Source organism: Oryctolagus cuniculus, chromosome 4, assembly GCF_964237555.1.
Source record: "Oryctolagus cuniculus chromosome 4, mOryCun1.1, whole genome shotgun sequence".
In the NCBI taxonomy this organism is placed as follows: Eukaryota; Metazoa; Chordata; class Mammalia; order Lagomorpha; family Leporidae; genus Oryctolagus; species Oryctolagus cuniculus.
The window spans coordinates 394,002-412,133 of NC_091435.1; the positions used below are offsets into that span (position 1 = coordinate 394,002).

At 48.3% G+C, this 18,132-nt stretch overlaps 1 protein-coding gene across 4 annotated transcripts in view; it reads right to left on the bottom strand.

The window, feature by feature from the left end:
- PCNT (pericentrin) overlaps positions 1 to 18,132 on the bottom strand; it is a 161,576-nt gene that overhangs the window by 1,597 nt on the left and 141,847 nt on the right. For all 4 annotated transcript variants that reach the window (XM_008267246.4, XM_008267245.4, XM_070071719.1 and 1 more), the window contains 4 exons: positions 4,636 to 4,740; positions 3,567 to 3,799; positions 1,212 to 1,288; positions 191 to 335 (listed from right to left, as the gene is read on the bottom strand). In XM_008267246.4, the coding sequence (XP_008265468.2) occupies positions 191 to 335; positions 1,212 to 1,288; positions 3,567 to 3,799; positions 4,636 to 4,740 (560 nt within the window). The remainder of the gene's footprint in view (positions 1 to 190; positions 336 to 1,211; positions 1,289 to 3,566; positions 3,800 to 4,635; positions 4,741 to 18,132) is intronic.

The following is an 18,132-nucleotide window of genomic DNA, read 5'->3' on the forward strand; positions in this document are numbered from 1 at the left end:
CATGTTCTGTGGCACCACAGCCACCAGACAACCCCATGACCTCCCTGACCAGAGCTGCACTTCTAGGGTCCTCCAAGGAACCACGCTTACTTGCCCTGGGCCTGGCTAGCCCCGAACTTTTCAATACAGCTCTCTGAGGAACAGCACAGAGTGGCGGGCAGTCACTCGCAGAGTGAAACATCACAACTACCTCTCCCTCCTGCCTGGAGGGGCTGCCGCAGGTCCAGGGCCTCGAGCAGTGTCTCCAGTGGGGCCTGAAGACGTGTTCTGGGGTGGAGAGGACTCTCTGGTTTCAGGTGGAAAGTGCCGCTGCTGCTGCCGTGACATTCGGCGTCCTTCTCCCAGAATTATTTAATGACAAAAGGATTATGAAACGAAATGAATCAATTAAAAAGTTTAAATGATGAGCGTTTAGAAGTCTGCAAATCAACTTCAAACATTTTAAAGTATCCAAGTTCTGTTATTATATTTTCAAAAGCTTTGGAGGAACCTGACTTTGACCACCTACTTAGAACGCTTGTGAGGCTGACCTTGGCCCCTTGCACCCACATGGGCAGGCCACTGCTGAGGAGGCACCCAGAAGGGGCACAGAGGGGCAGACTTTCTGAATGGCCTGAATGGATGTGGTACCACCAGTAAAGGCCAGCACCAAGGCCGCCAGCAGTGGCCCAGGTCGCCCGGGGAGACAGGTGACCACTCCGGTGTTCTGTGCCAAGTGGGAAGGACTGTCATGGCTGTCACCCTAGAGAATGGACAAGGGCCCATCTGAATATCCCAGTGTGCAGTCCGCTCCTCTGCCTTTAACAGTGTGGCTGGCTGTGCACTCTGCGTGTGGGAGCAGCGGCAGAGAACTTCAGAGACAAGATGTGGCTAAGCCCCAGAAGCAATGGCATTCTGAGGGACAGATGCATCAGTGTGATGTGGAACTTTAGCCGATGCTGGAAAATAACAAAGGCCATTGTATTAAACACTAATTATGAAAAAAATACATTTAGCATTTTGATTCTGTCAATCATTAATAGGCTCCTCTGGGCCATTTCTACTAAGAGATGGTAACTTTCTGTGCTTGTTCATCCTGTCTGTGACAACTGCATTACATGAATTCACCAATGCTCTATTGTTCATGCCATTTCCACTGAATATGAGAACGACCAAGATCTTTGCGGAAAAGCTCTGAGGATCACAGCTGTTTGAGGGCAGCCAAGTCACACCTGGGCGGGGAGCTTTGCCTTGGGTCAGGGTTCCTTTCCGATCTACTTCTTGCCATTTCTTAACCAAAAAACGTAATCTATAAAAAAAAGGAGACAAAACTTACTTAGAACCAGAGTAAAGCAAGAATGAAAGGAGCAGTTAAAATGCCAACATGACTAAACCAGCATGATTGGACGTTGCTGCCCAGTGAGGCACAATGAGCCATGACCATCGGGGCTGTCAACAGGCTGAGGAGTCAGGGGCTCCCCTGGAGAGCTCTCTATGCTCCCATGTCTTAGTACCACCTGACGGAGCCCTCACTGCTGCACCTATGACCCCACCGCAGACCACCCCTCCTTGCCTTTCCCAGACTCCCACATGACACAGCCAGACCCATCACATTCAGGCTCAAATCAAGCACCCAAGTGCACGAGAATGACATGCTGCTCACTCCTGGTTTTCATGACTGTCTCCATCCCATCACCTGAGAGGCTCCAGACAGAGACGTGAGGGAACAGAGTGCACTGAGGCTGGGGAAGGCTGAGAACACAGGAGCCCAGGGGTGTCTCCTATCACCACCTTCTGCCTGGGACACTGGGCCGGACAACAGGACAAGAGTGCCCAAGCAGCCTACTCTGCACAGTGCTCAGACGGGGCTGAGCAGAGCCTTGGGGAGGCACAGCTGAGCACCAGGGCGCAGACACAGTTGCACAGTCCTTAGCAGGACTAACATTTTCCAAAATTCCGCAAATTTTAGGGGCCGGCAATATGGCATTGCTGGTAAAGCCACTGCCTGGAACACCAGCATCCCATTTAGGTGTTCCACTTCCAATCCGGCTCCCTGTAACGGCCTGGGGAAAGCAGTGGAAGATGGCCTAAGTGTTTGGGCCCCTGCCACATCTGGGGAAGACTGGATATGGCTCCTGGCTCCTAGCTTTGGCCTGGCCCAACCCTGATCACTATGACCATTTGGAGAGTGAACCAGCGGACAGAAGACCTCTTGTCTCTTCCCAACTCTCTGTAACTCTCAAATAACTAAATAAATCTTAAAAACCAAAACAGAACACAAGATTCAGTCGATTTTAAAAGTATATGATAGGGGCCAGCACTGTGGTATAGCAGGTAAGGCCGCCGCCTACAGTGCTGGCGTCCCATACGGGCACCAGTTCGAGTCCTGGCTGCTCCACTTCCAATCTAGCTCTCTGCTATGGCCTGGTAAAGCAGTAGAAGACGGCCCAAGTCCTTGGGCCTCTGCACCCACGTAGACCAGCTCCTGGGGCCAGTGCTGTGGCATAGCAGGTAAAGCCACTACCTGCAGTGCCGGCATCCCATATGGGCGCAGGTTCGAGTCCCAGCTGCTCCACTTCTGATCCAGCTCTCTGCTATGGCCTGAGAAAGCAGTAGAAGATAGCCCAAGTCCTTGGGCCCCTGCACCTACATGGGAGACCTGGAAGAAGCTCCTGGTTCCTGGCTTTGGATCAGCACAGCTCTGGCTGTTGTGGCCAACTGAGGTGTGAACCAGCAGATGGAAGACCTCTCTCTTTCTGCCTCTCCTTCTCTCTCTGTGTAACTCTGACTTTCAAATAAATAAATAAATCTTAAAAAAAAAAAAAAAAAAAAAAGGAAGAAGAAGCAGCTGGCTCCTGGCTTCAGATCAGTGCAGCTCCAGCCATTGTGGCCAACTGGAGAGTAAACCAGCATATGAAAAGACCTCTGTCTCTCTGCCTCTCCTCTCTCTGTGTAACCCTGACTTTCAAATAAATAAATAAATCTGTAAAAAGAAAAAGCATTTGATAAAATTAACTTTCATCACTGTGAATTCTGAAATTCCCAATAGCACCAGAGAGCACATTCCTGCTCCAGAATGACAACTCTGGGCAAATAATGGCTGGGAAGCCAAGGGTGCCTTCTCAGGAAAGACATGGAGGTGGATCTGGGTGTGCCAGACCACGGTGGCAGGTCAGGTCCCAGAGTGCTGCAGAACAGTGTGAGGACAGCATGGCCGCCACACGCATGCGCTCCAGACCACCCCCATCGATGAGTCATGCATTTAATGCACATAACACAAGTCTGACTAAAATATTAGCAAACTGGAATTTACAAAATGAAATGCAGTTTTACACCTGAATTGATGTATCTGTTGTCACAAAGATTCCTGGCATGAAAGCTGTCATGGGACAAGACATTCCTTTGTAACAAAATCTTTTAGTTTTAGGTGACAGTTTGGTACAACATAACTTCGTGAAGACAAGTGGCATCACCCTTTAGGGCCACAAGTGCCATTCACATCAAAACAGGAAATCTCGCAGCTTCAGGAATAAAATCACCTAGGAACCCTAAATGGGCCACCTGCTGGATTGGCTGTGGGCATTTACCGTGATATGGCGATGACTACCCTGACAGCAGTGCGGAACTTCGTGAAGGGGCGAGATGCACTTGCTTTCTTATCTGCCTTGGAGGGAAACACCCCCAGGTGTGCAATCATGGAGAGGGTTTCTTGTTCAGAATCCTGGAATCCACCAATCAACAGCAACAGATACTTCTTCTGATAGATCAGGGCTTTTCTAAAGCTCTCTGCTCTCAAATAATGCAGGTATAATTTTTCCATCTAAAAGAAAAAAGAAAACAACGAAACTGAATCCACAGGAAACAAGGACATCTTGCAGGCCAGCCTCGCAGGGTACATTCCTTAGCTGCTCTTCCCACAAACCCACGGTCTGCTCCTCAGTGTATGCACAGAAGCATCTGCAGCCAGGAACCACCATGCACTGAAATGGGAACTTTCAATTTTGATGTTCCAAAATGAAAACCGTTTTCTCCAGCCAAATCAAACATATTCTTAAGCTGATGTAACTTTACAACTGCAAAAATACTTTGTATATTAAAAAGAGTTGTTAACCAGACTGTAGAAGCACAAGCCTCTTCTCCACACCAGCTTCAAAGGAGCCCAGGGGGGTTCCTGGGCTCTACCCACGTAAGGTCCTAACCAGGTGGGATGGCTGAGATCGCACCCCAGGGCCCGGGGATGTCATGGTGGAGGTAGCAGGGGACGTGGTGTGAGGCCAGGAAGCTGGTGACTGAATCCTAATTTGCATTTGTCCTCAGAAGAGGGCCAACAGCTTATCCCCACGTTGTCAAAAACCATGACTGGAAAAACAGTGGCCCAAAATGTTCTCAGCATCACACTCCATCCACTCTGCAGCACAGAAACGCAGCATCTACACACAAGCAAAGTTTATTCTACTTCTCATTCCGTGGAGTGACCTGACCACCAGAACTTTCATGCCACGCTCTGAGAGCAGCACACAGCTGCTTCTATGTGCCAGTGGATAAGCCCAGCAAATGAGAGCCTCCTGGTCCTGAAAATACTTTTGCCTGCAAATAACCAACTCAAGAGCAGCTTCCTGCGCCCCCAGTTCTGCTTAGATGTCTGCCAGGTCTTACTTTGACGTTGCAGGTGTTTGCTTCCTGGCTTGCAGCTGGCGTAGGCCGTGCTGGTGAGATCTGCAGAGCTGTCCCCTCTGGCTTCCATGCAGACCGGTCTGACTTCTGCAACAAACCACAACAGTGCCATCTACAGAGCTGTTCTTCAATGAAAACAGCTTGAGAAAAGTGACTAAGAGTAGGGTAAGGCAGGAGAGAACAAACAGCCCCTGCTCCAACATTGACAGAGCTGCTCCCAGGACTTCTGCAGGGAGAGAACCCAAAAGGGAGGCTGGATGCACAAGGCCGCCATGCCAGGACCCTGCAGAGGCTTTGCTGACTTGACTGTGCACCATGGTCACCCTCTTCAGTTCCCGAGTCTCCTGAGGGGTGCCCAGGCTGTTAAAGACATCTGAAGTCTGACAGTTAACATGCCATTTATTAACATAGGACTGCACAAAAGGTACACTGTAGTAAAAACAAAAAACCCAAATATCTGTAAATGACTTCAGATTCAAAAGCTTAAAGGCTTGTAGGCTTATATTCAAGTGCGTGTGTGGAACCTTGAAAGATTGAATAGTGGGTATGAGAACAACCTTGGTAAACTGAAAAGAACTAAAATTCTTCAAAGTATGTTTTCTGACAATAATGGATTTAACCAGAAATCAAAGGCGAAAAGATATCTGGAAAATCCCCAGGTGTTTAGAAATTAAACAGTATTCTCGTAATGACCAAGGGGACAAAAAGGAAGTCCAAGAGAAATGACAAAATATTTTGGGTGCCAGTGTCCTGGTACAGAGGTTTAGGCCGCCACTTGACACCAGCATCCCACATTGGAGTTCCAGTATGGCTATCTAAGGAGTGAAACCAGTGGATGGAAGCTCTCTCTCTCTCTCTATGTGTCACTCTGCCTTTCAAATAGATGAATAAATAAATCTTTTTAAAAAGAATATTAAGCATTAAATGCTTATGTAAAAAAAGTCTCAAATTAATAATTTAAGCTTCCAATTTAAGAAACTACCAGAGGAGAGCCAACTGAACCCAAAGCAATCAGACGGAGGGAAATAATGATCATTTTTTTTTCTTTTTTCTTTTTTTTTTTTTTTTTGACAGGCAGAGTTAGACAGTGAGAGAGAGAGACAGAGAGAAAGGTCTTCCTTTCCCATTGGTTCACCCCCCCCAAAGTGGCCGCTACAGCTGGCGTGCTGCACTGATCCGAAAAGCCAGGAGCCAGGTGCCTCCTCCTGGTGTCCCATGTGGGTGCAGGGCCCAAGGACCTGGGCCATCCTCCACTGCTTTCCCGGGCCACAGCAGAGAGCTGGACTGGAAGAGGAGCAACCGGGACAGAATCCAGCGCTCCAACCAGGACTAGAACCCGGGGTGCTGGCGCCACAGGCGGAGGATTAGCCAAGTGAGCTGCGGCGCCAGCCAATAATGATCATTTCCAATGGAGGCAGGGGAACATGCAGACACTGTGGTGTGAGGGTTAAGCCACCACCTGAGATGCCTGCATCCGTATGGGAACACTGGAGACTGAGTCACACCTTCACTTCTTATCTAACCTTCTGCTAATGCATACCATGGGAGGCAGTAGGTGATGGCTCAAGTCCTTGGGTCCCTGCCACCCATATGGGAGACCTGTACATAGTCCTTGGCCTTCTTTTGGCCTGGTCCAGCCCTGGCAGTTGTGGGCACTTGGAGAGTGAACCAGTGGATGGAAGATCCATTGGTCTGTCTACCTTTCAAATTTAAGTAAATTAAAAAAAAAATTGAAAACAGAAAATCTAGGGAGATTTTCATTAAAACAAAAAACTAGTTCTTTGGGCATGGGGAATCCAACTTTAGGCTCCAGGGAGACTGACCTACCCCCACCCCAGAGGCCACAAATCACCAACACTGGGAACTACAGTACTTGATACAAAAAACACACACTGAGGCCAGCATTGTGGCGTGGTATGTTGGGCCTCTGCCTGCGACACCAGCATCCCATATGGGTGCTGGTTGGAGACCCAGCTACCCCACTTCTTTTTTTTTGTAAAGATTTATTTATTTATTTGAAAATGAGAGTTACACAGAGAGAAAGAAAGGCAAAGAAAAAAAGAGAGAGAGAGAGAGAGAGAGAGAGAGAGGTCTTCCATCCGCTGGTTCACTCCACAATTGGCCTCAACGGCCAGAGCTGTGCTGATCTGAAGCCAGGAGCTTCTTCCAGGCCTCCCACGCTGGTACAGGGGCCCAAGGACTTGGGTCATCCTGTACTGCCCTCCTAGGTCATAGCAGAGAGCTGGATCAGAAGTGGAGCAGCCGGGACTCGAACCGGTAGCCACATGAGATGCTGGCACTGCAGGTGGCAGCTTCACCCACTACATCACAGTGCCCGCCCCTGCCCCACTTCTGATCTAGCTCCCTGCTAATAGCCTAGGAAAGCAGTGAAGTATGGCCCTGCTTGGGCTGCTGCATCCATGTGGGAGAAACCCAGAAGAAGCCCTGGGCTCCTGGCTTTGGCCAGACACAGTTCATCCATTTTGGCCATCTGGGGAGTGAACCAGCAGATGGACAATCTCTATCTCTTCCTCTAATTCTGCCATTTAAGTAAATAAAAATCAACCAAACACACACACACACACACACACACACACATTGGTCTCTGGCTATGGTGTTTGACATACATCTCCTGACAGCTTTGTGGATAGGGACTCTATGAGAATATTCAGATCTCACAGTTGCCCTTTAACCCCAGATCCCTTAAGATTTCCTAGAGGACAGAGCATCTTTTGCTCTAATAAGGACACTTGGTGGATCCTGGATGGCTCGGGGTAGGGGCTGGCTGCCAGGGGAATCAGCCATGTGATGTAAGGGCTGCAACTTTCAGTTCCACCTCTGGCCTCTGGGAGGGGAGAGAGGCCAGAGGGTTGAGCTGTTCCCCAAGGGCAAAGCTTCAATCAGTCATGCCGCACAACAGGCAGCGCGGACAGTAATTCAATCAGACACCCCCACAGCAGCACCGCTCCAAAAAGCCCAAAAGGCCAGCGGTGACTTAATCAACTGGGCTGCATGATGGTGCCTTTTCAGAAAATCCAAAGGACAGGGTGTGCAGAAGTTCCAATTACTGAACACGCTGGGCTTCCTGAGTCCTGGGGAGAGTAGACGCTTCACACCTCACCCTAGGAGGCCCCTCCTCCATCTGCTTTTTCACCTGTTTGCCCGTAACATCTTTTTTATGACAGGCAGAGTGGACAGTGAGAGAGACAGAGAGAAAGAAAGGTCTTCCTTTGCCGTTGGTTCACCCTCCAATGGCCGCTGTGGCCGGCGCACCACACTGATCCGAAGCCAGGAGCCAGGTGCTTCTCCTGGTCTCCCATGTGGGTGCAGGGCCCAAGTACTTGGGCCATCCTCCACTGCACTCCCTGGCCACAGCAGAGAGCTGGTCTGGAAGAGGTGCAACCGGGACAGAATCTGGCGCCCTGACCGGGTCCAGAACCCAGTGTACCGGCGCCACAAGGCGGAGGATTAGCCTAGTGAGCCGCGGTGCCGGCCCCCGTAACATCCTTTACAACAAGCAGCTCAACGACAGTGCCTCTCCGAGTGCTGTGAGCCCTCCTAGCAAACAAATTAAAACCTGAGACAAGGACATGGGAACCCCAATTTACAGCCAGTCAATTGTAACAGCAGAGGCCACAACCCCAGAGGGCAGTAACGGGGAGTGAGCCCTACATCTGTGGAACCTGTCACAAGCTCTGAGAGTATCACAGCCGAGTTAAATGCAGGATACTAGGTCAGTGTCTGCTGGAGAACTGCTTGCTGCTGGGAAAATCCCCACACGTTTTAGTGAGCAGAAGAAATAACCCCAGCTGTCATACATCTAATAAAACGTACCAAATCTGTAACTAAAAACATTCCAAACCAAATACATGAGGCCCAGATGATTTTACCAGTAAATTTTAAAAACATTTAAGTTAAAAATAGCACCACCTCTATATAATCTCTTTTTTTTTTAGATTTTATTTATTTATTTGAAAGTCAGAGTTACACAGAGAGAGAAGGAGAGGCAGCGAGAGAGGTCTTCCATCCACTGGTTCACTCCCCAATTGGCTGTAACAGCTGGAGCTGCACCAATCCAAAGCCAGGAGCCGGGTGCTTCCTCCCAGTCTCCCATGCAGGTGCAGGGACCCAAGGACCCGTGCCATCCTCCTCTGCCCTCCTGGGCCACAGCAGAGAGCTGGACTGGAAGAGGAGCAACCAGGACTAGAATCTGGGGTGCCGGCGCTGCAGGCGGAGGATTAGACAAATGATAATCTCTTTTAAGAAAACAGAGGCAGGGCCGGCGCTGTGGCGCAGTAGGTTAATCTTCCATCTGTGGTGCCGGCATCCCCTAGCTCTCTGCTATGGCCTGGGAAAGCAGCAGAGGATGGCCCAAGTACTTGGGCCCTGTACCCACATGGGAAACCAGGGGGAGGCACCTGGCTCCTGGCTCCTGATCAGCACAGTGGCCATTTGGGGGGTTAACCAATGGAAAAAGGAAGACTTTTCTGTCTCTCTCTCTAATTCTGCCTGTAATTAAAAAAAAAAAAAAAAAAAAAAAAAGAGAGAGGCACTGATGCCAATATATTTTCTGAGGCCAAATCCACATAAAGACAACACAATAAAAGAAAATGGAGCCCCATTTGCTCAGGAACCCTGGCAAGAAGTGCTCAGTAACATATCAACAAATCGAATAGAGACATACATACAAAGAATAACATGCCCCATTTAGGTGGGGATTTTTCAAGGACTACAAGGTAGACTCAACATTGAAAAACCAATATAATCCAGGGCCGGCACTGTGGCTTAGCAGGTAAAGCTGCCATCTGTAGTGCCGGCATCCCATATGGGTGCCAGTTCAAATCCCGGATGCTCCACTTCCAATCCAGCTCTCTGCTATGGCCTGGAAAAGCAGTTGAAAATGGCCCAAATCCTTGGGCCCCTGCATCCATGTGAGAGACCTGGAAGAAGCTCCTGGCTCCTGGCTTCAGACTGATGCAGCTCTGGCCGTTGCGGCCAACTGTGGAGTGAACCAGCAGGTGGAAGACCTCTCTCTCTTTCTTTGCCTCTCCTTCTCTCTCTGTGTAACTCTTTCAAATAAATAAATAAATAAATCTTTAAAAAAAAAATCAGCCCTTAAGGCACGCTGATCTGGCTGAAAAGCCCATGAGAGTATTTCAGGCATGGAAAGCCAAGACACCCTGGCAGGAAAAAAAAAAAAAAAAAAAATGACCTAAATGAAAGATCTCCGCGAGTGAGATCCCAGTGGAAAGAACAGGTCATCAAAGAAGGAGGTGCCTTTCTCCGAAGGAAGGAGAGAACTTCCACTTTGACCATGGCCTTGTCTAAATATGATCAGAGTCAGTGAACTCAGGGGCTTCCATAGCCTTGGCAGCTCATGACAAGAGCCTAGGGTGATTACTGAGGCCATAACCAAGAGTGTCAATTTGTTAAGTCAACAATAGGAGTCACTGTGCACTTATTCCTCATGTAGGATCTCTGTCCTTAATGTGTTGTACATTGTGATTTAATGCTATAACTAGTACTCAAACAGTATTTTTCACTTTATGTTTCTGTGTGGGTGCAAACTGATGAAATCTTTACTTAATATATGCTAAACTGATCTTCTGTATATAAAGAGAATTGAAAATGAATCTTGATGTGAATGGAAGAGGAGAGGGAGCGGGAAAGGGGAGGGTTGCGGGTGGGAGGGAAGTTATGGGGGGGGAGCCATTGTAATCCATAAGCTGTACTTTGGAAATTTATATTCATTAGATAAAAGTTAAAAAAAATCAATACAATCTACTCCCATTAGAACAAGAAAAATTATATGATTATATCAAAGGATGCAAAAAATGGTAGATTTCAACATCCATTCACAATAAAGTCTCAGCAAACTAAGAGGAAAAGGGATCTTCCCCAAACCAACCAAGAGCACTCACAAAACACAGCTAATGTCATCAATAATGGCCAAAGACAGAATTTCCTCCTCTGTGACTGAGAACCAGGCAGGGATGTGCTCTGTTATCTGTAGTCAATAATGTACCATAAGTCCTAGGCAATGTAGTAAGGAAAGGAAAAAAGATAGTCAAATTGGAAAGAAGGAAATAAAACTACCTATCCATAGATGATGTGACTACCTGGGTAGAAAATCCTACAGAAAGGCTCAAAGGACTAAAAAGTGAGTGAGCAAGGTGAGCATATAAAAATCAACTGTTGGGGTGGCACTGTGGCACAGCAGGTCAGGCCTGCAATGCTGGATCCCACATGAGCACTGCTTCAAGTCCTAGCTGCTCCATTTCTGATCTGGCTCTCTGCTAATAAGCCTCGGAAGACGGTGGGAGACGCTCCAAGTGCTCAGGCCCCTGCATCCATGTGGGAGACCAGGAAGGAGTTCTAGGCTCCTGGCATCAGCCTGGCCCAGCCCCACCTGAGTGGCCCTTTGGGGAGTGAACCAGCAGATGAAAGTATTCTCTCTGACTTTCCTCCTCAATCTGTAACTCTTTCAAATAAATAAATAATTTTTAAAAATTAATTGTGCTTCTAATACACAATTATTAATAGCTATGAACAATTGAAAACCAAAATCTTTTAATAGTACTACATATAAAAAAATAGTACTACATATAACAACCCCCTGAAAAATGGAATATGTAAGTGGATAAAAAGTTTGTGCGTTCTGCTGGCAACTATGAAACACCGAAAAAAGAAAATTTAGATGATCTAAGCACAAGAAGAGATATGCCATGTTCATCGATTGGAAGAATCAACATAGTTCTTCCCTCAATTTTTTGAGTAATAGATTTATGGATATATATTTGCATACTACAAAATCTATCCTCTTACACTATAAATTTGATACATTTCTAGTCTGTTCACAGGGCTGTACAAGCATCACCACCACCTAACTCTAGAATATCTCATTACTTTATTTATTTATTTATCTATTTATTTATTTATTTATTTTTTGACAGGCAGAGTATTTATTTATTTATTTTTTGACAGGCAGAGTGGACAGTGAGAGAGAGAGACAGAGAGAAATGTCTTCCTTTGCCGTTGGTTCACCCTCCAATGGCTGCCGCGCTGCGGCCAGCGCACCTCGCCTATCCGAAGGCAGGAGCCAGGTGCTTCTCCTGGTCTCCCATGGGGTGCAGGGCCCAAGCAGTTGGGCCATCCTCCACTGCACTCCCTGGCCACAGCAGAGAGCTGGCCTGGAAGAGGGGCAACCGGGACAGAATCCGGCGCCCCAACCGGGACTAGAACCCGGTGTGCCAGCGCCGCAAGGCGGAGGATTAGCCTAGTGAGCCGCGGCGCCGGCGAACATCTCATTACTTCAAACAGAAACCCTAGCCCTCCTGCGGCACTCACTCCTCCATTTTCTCTCCTCCCCCAGTCCCTGAAAATCAATTTCTCTAATTTTCCGTCTCTACAGATTTGCCTATTTTGGGGCCAGTGTCCTGACACAGAAGATTAAACCACAGCCTGTGACCACAGCATCCCATATCGGTGCCAGCTGGAGTCCTGGCTGCTCCACTTCCTGATCCAGTACCCTGCTAACGACCCTGGAAAGGCGGTGAAGGATGACCCAAATGTTTGGACCCCTACCATCCATGCAGGAGACCTGGAAGAGGATTTGTCTGTTTAGGTATGTGGCCCTTTGTGTCTGGCTTCTGTTCACTGAGCATCATGTTTTTAAGATTTATGAATGTTATAAGTACTTCATTTTTTTTTACTGCTGAATAATATTCCATTCATGGATATACTGCCACATTTTACTTTTCCATTGATCATTTGAAGAACATTTGGATTATTTCAATTGGCTGGCTTTTATGAGTGACAGCTGTGTGAATTTGCATACAAATTTTTATGTAAACATACAGTCTCTCTCATTTCCCTAGGATAAATATCTAAGAGTAGAACTGCTGGGTAACACAGTAACTCTATTTATAACCTTTGGAGAAACTGCCAGACTGTTTTTCAAAACAACTGTACCATTTTATATTTCTGGCCAATTCTTTCCACATTGATCCACAGATTTAATACAATCAAAATTTTAAAGACTAGCAAGATTCTAAAATTTACATCGAAACATAAGAAGCTACATTGTTTGAAAAAGGAGGAAAAAAGAAGTTGGGGAATTCACACTACTCAATATGTGAAAGTGTCCTATTATGCCCCCATTAAGCCTGTGAAGCACAGACCTACAGACCAATAGGACAGAAAAGCAAGTCCAGAAATAATACACAAACATTGCTGATGGGCTGTAACAAGGGCACAAAGACAATTCTATGGAGTAAGGACAGTTTTTCAACAAATATGCTAGGACAACTGGAAATCCATATACATAAACATGATCCTCAACTCCCAAAACCATTTTAAAAAATTAGCTCAAAATGGCTGATGGGGTGGACACTGCGGCACAGTGGGTTAAACCACCTCTTGGGATGTTCACTTCTCATACCTGAGTGCCAGTCGGAGTCCTGTGGGGAGCAATCCGGACTAGACTAAGTTACTGGAATTAAGACTTATTCTATGCATCTGCTCTCCCACAATATGGCGCTGGGAGAGAAGTAAACAGCTTCCGCACAGCTGCCTCCAGTTCAACCAATTAACTGTAGGACTTGCTCCTGATTGGAGAGCAGCGTACTCGGCGTGTGGGCAGCCGAGTTGGGATTGGCAGAGAAGGACTATAAAGGAGGAGAGAGACGGCATGCACCAGGAACATCTATGGGGAACATCTGAGGGAACACCTGTGCAGCCCCCGAGAGAGCCGGCCGGCGGTGTGCCGCTCCCCTGCGGAAGTGGGGAATGCGGCCAGGGGGAACCGCCCTTCCACGGAGGTGGAAGGGATAGTAGCCAACCCGGGAAGAACCAGCAGCAAACCCGGGGAGGGCCGAGCAGACGAAAGAACAGCGCAGGGTCCTGTGTCGTTCCTCCACGAAGAGGGGGAGCGACATAATGGTGCCGTGACTCGGATATAAAGCCTAGGCAGGGTTCAGTGTCGTTCCTCCACGAAGACGGGGAGCGACATAATGGTGCCGTGACTCGGATAGGAAACCTGACTCGGATTAGGAAACCTAGGACGGATAGAAAACTTAGGAGGGAAGAAACGGGAAGAACTAGGGAAAATATCGGAGAGAGAAACTAGCAAACAGCCTAGGGAAAATATTGGAGAGAGAAACTAGCAAACAGCCTAGGGAAAAGCCGGACGAAAAAGGAGCCGGAAGAAGCTATTGAAAGCCTAGGCATAGACTCGGATACGGACTACGGGGGGAAGCTGGGAGAAATCTCTAAGGTCGAAAGCGAAAGTGAAAGCTAGAACAAACAGACTCGGACGCGGACTGTGGGGAGAGGCCAGGAGAAATGAGGGAGGAATATCGTTGGAGGAAAGCTTGGGGAAACATACCGGGTAGAGAAAAACGTTAGGGAAATTGAAGCCGCGGGGGGCAGGCCAAGGCGGAAACGAAAGCCACTTTGGGATTCTCAAGTTAGCCCGGGAATAGGGGGCGAAAAGTTAAAACCAGAAGCTGAGACGCAAGCCAGATTGGGATCCGTCTGATTAGCCCGGGGAGCAAAGGACGGGAAGCCAAATCGTGGGGCGGAGACGTACGCTGGGTTGAATTCGCCAGGCTAGCCCGGGGAACTTAGATTGAATCCTAGTGGCGGAGACGCAAGCTACGCTGTGTTACTCGCGGAAGCCGCCGCGTGCAGAGAGAGCACGGGGCGTGAATAGATAGGGAACGCTGGCATAGGCCGTGGTTCAGACGCGAAAGGGTTAAGCGTGGAGACCGCGGAGCGCGCGAAGCCGGGAAGCCGCGCAAAGCCGGGAAGCTGCGCAGATGAGAGAGGCGCGCGGGCTGAAGCGGCGCAGAGCCGGGAACCCGCCGGCGGGGCGAGGTGCCGGGAAGCTGCGGGGATAAGAGAAACAGAAGTTTGGAAGTGAAGTAAAAGAGAAATGGGAATGCTGGAAGATAGAAGTAAAATGGGAGAAATAGGAATGCCCGGAGATAGAGAAATAGAGAAAAATAAGGCCTCCCCTCAACATGCCAATTAGAAGGCTTGGATTCGGTCTGCCCGATTAGTGAGGCTATGAGCACCTGGGCGGCTAGCCGCAGGTCACCGAAGACAGGCACGAATTAACATCAGTAAAGCTTCCCCACAATGCAACAATTAGGAGGCTTGGATTCGGTCTGCCTGATTTAAGGCGGTAAGCGCCAGCAAAGCTCGACCAGAGTATGAGCTGCAGGTCACCGAAGATAGGCACAAACCAACACTAATAAGTCTCCCCCACAATACGGCAATGAGAAGGCTTGGATTCGGTTTGCCTGATAGGTTTTGTAAACACCTGCAGGCAGTTCTAGCAGAGCAGAGCATGCGCTGCAGGGCACCGAACACAGGCACGCATCAGCGCCTAAAAACCTCCTCACAATGGCGAAGAGAGGACCCGGATTCGGTTTTCCTGATTGATAGGACTTGTAAGAGCCTGTGGCAACTCTAGCAAGTACAGCAGAGTGTGTGCTGCGGGACACCGAAGACAGGCGCGTATCAACGCCAAAAAATAAAAAGAAAGGGGGATCTGTGGGGAGCAATCCGGACTAGACTAAGTTACTGGAATTAAGACTTATTCTATGCATCTGCTCTCCCACAATATGGCGCTGGGAGAGAAGTAAACAGCTTCCGCACAGCTGCCTCCAGTTCAACCAATTAACTGTAGGACTTGCTCCTGATTGGAGAGCAGCGTACTCGGCGTGTGGGCAGCCGAGTTGGGATTGGCAGAGAAGGACTATAAAGGAGGAGAGAGACGGCATGCACCAGGAACATCTATGGGGAACATCTGAGGGAACACCTGTGCAGCCCCCGAGAGAGCCGGCCGGCGGTGTGCCGCTCCCCTGCGGAAGTGGGGAATGCGGCCAGGGGGAACCGCCCTTCCACGGAGGTGGAAGGGATAGTAGCCAACCCGGGAAGAACCAGCAGCAAACCCGGGGAGGGCCGAGCAGACGAAAGAACAGCGCAGGGTCCTGTGTCGTTCCTCCACGAAGAGGGGGAGCGACATAATGGTGCCGTGACTCGGATATAAAGCCTAGGCAGGGTTCAGTGTCGTTCCTCCACGAAGACGGGGAGCGACAGAGTCCGAGCTATTTCATTTCTGTTCCAGCATCCAGCCAGTGCAGCCTGGGATGCAGCAGTGGTGGCTCAACTATCTGAGTCCCTGCCACTCACAGGGGAGACCTGGATGAAATTTCTGACTTCCAGTTATGGCTTGGACCAGACCGGTTCATTGTGAACATTTGGGAAGTGAACCAGTAAATGGAGGATAAATCTCTCTCTGTCTTTCAAGTAGATGAAAATAAATAATCCTTTTAAATAAAAAGATCCACAAAAGAACAAACTGATACAATGGACTTCATCAAAATTAAAAACTTCTGCTTTTTAAAGGATATGATACAGGGGTTGGCGCTGTGGCGCAGTAGGTTAATCCTCCACCTGCAGAGCTGGCATCCCATATGGGTGCCAGTTCTAGTCCCAGCAGCTGCACTTCCGATTCAGCTCTCTGCTGCGGCCTGGGAAAGCAGTGGAAGATGGCCCAAGTCCTTGGGCCCCTGCACCCATGTCGGAGACCAGAAGAAGCTCCTGGCTCCTGGCTTCGGATCGGCGTAGCTCCAGCCATTGCGGCCATTTGGGGAGTGAACCAGCATACAGAAGACCTTTCTCTCTGTCTTTCCCTCTCATGGTCTGTAACTCTATTTCTCAAATAAAGTCTTAAAAAAAATATGATACAGAGAAGGAAGACAACAGCCTAGACTGGAAGAAAATATGTGTAAGTCACATACTGGCTTACATTCAGAATTAAAAGAACTCTCCAAACCAACAGCTAGGAAACAAACAGTTCCATTCAAAAGCAGGCAAAAGACTTAACTGTCATGCCAACAAGAAAGATAAAGAAATGGCAGGAAAGCACATGGAGAGTCACTGGCATACAAAAACCACACAGAATACCATGTTGCACCTGCTGACAAAGATGGCAGCGTTGCTGGGAATTTCATTCTGCTGGACTGCCAGTGGCACTGTCATGAGACTCAGCAAACCCACTCCGGAGAGTTTATGTCCAAGAAATGAAATCCTGCAAATACTACAGCATGACCCATAACAGCCAAAAGTGAGAAACAACCCAGATGTCCAGATGGGTGAATGGCCAGCCACAGCATGCAGCACTGCTGACAGCCATCTGGACAGACACCAAATGCAGATGGGAGGAGAGAGAGACGCCAATTCTGGAGGTCCCACACCAGCGTGAGGTTTCCACTTCCATGACACGCAGGGAGGGCTCGGGATGGTCCCTGGCAGCATCAAAGTGGGAAGGTGTGGATGCAGTTTGTTCTGTGTTCGGTGAATGGTGATGGTCTGACGGCTACAGAAATCTACGCATGTGTGAATACTTGTGGGACATACCAAGAAAGGACAAATTTTACTGCATATACATTTAAAAATAATTTTTAAAAAGTTCATTATAAGAAATATAAAAGAAATTTTGGGATATGTACACTATGGAATACTACTACACAGTGGTAAAAAATAAAAATGAAATCTGATCATTTGCAACAAAATGGATGAATCCAAAAGACATCATACTTAGTGAAATAAGCCAGTGCCAAAGAGACAAATGCAGATGTTCTCCCTGCTACATGAGAACTAACAGAGCACCTCAAATGAAATCTGTGGAAGTGAAACTGACACTTCGAGAGGGGATGACTTGAGCTGCCCTTGTCTTGACTGTTTTTTCGTTTTTTTTCTTCATATTATTTGTTGAACTCTTTACTTAACATAGAGTTAATCATATGTGTATAAAGTCAACTGAGGATGGATCTCAGTAAAAAAAGAGTGAGAATAAGAGAGGGAGGAGGAAGTTTGCAACTGTAAAGCTGACAGTTTTTTTTGTGTGTGTGTTTTTTTTGTTTGTTTTGTTTTTTTTTGACAGGCAGAGTGGACAGTGAGAGAGAGAGACAGAGAGAAAGGTCTTCCTTTGCCGTTGGTTCACCCTCCAATGGCCGCCGCGGCCAGCGCGCTGCGGCCGGCACACCGCGCTGATCCGATGGCAGGAGCCAGGAACCAGGTGCTTTTCCTGGTCTCCCATGGGGTGCAGGGCCCAAGCACTTGGGCCATCCTCCACTGCACTCCCTGGCCACAGCAGAGAGCTGGCCTGGAAGAGGGGCAACCAGGACAGAATCCGGCGCCCCAACCGGGACTAGAACCCGGTGTGCCGGCGCCGCTAGGCGGAGGATTAGCCTAGTGAGCCGCGGTGCCGGCCAAAGCTGACAGTTTTGCATACATTCCTATGGACTCATTTCTAAGGGTACAGTTTAAACACTTGTAAAAAATATATATAGATAGATAAAGCCAGTCAGAAAAAAAAACTATCTAAATATATGAGAAGAAAAAAACTAGGTATTTCAGGGGCCAGTGCTGTGGTATAGCAGGTAAAGCTGCCACCTGCAGTGCTGG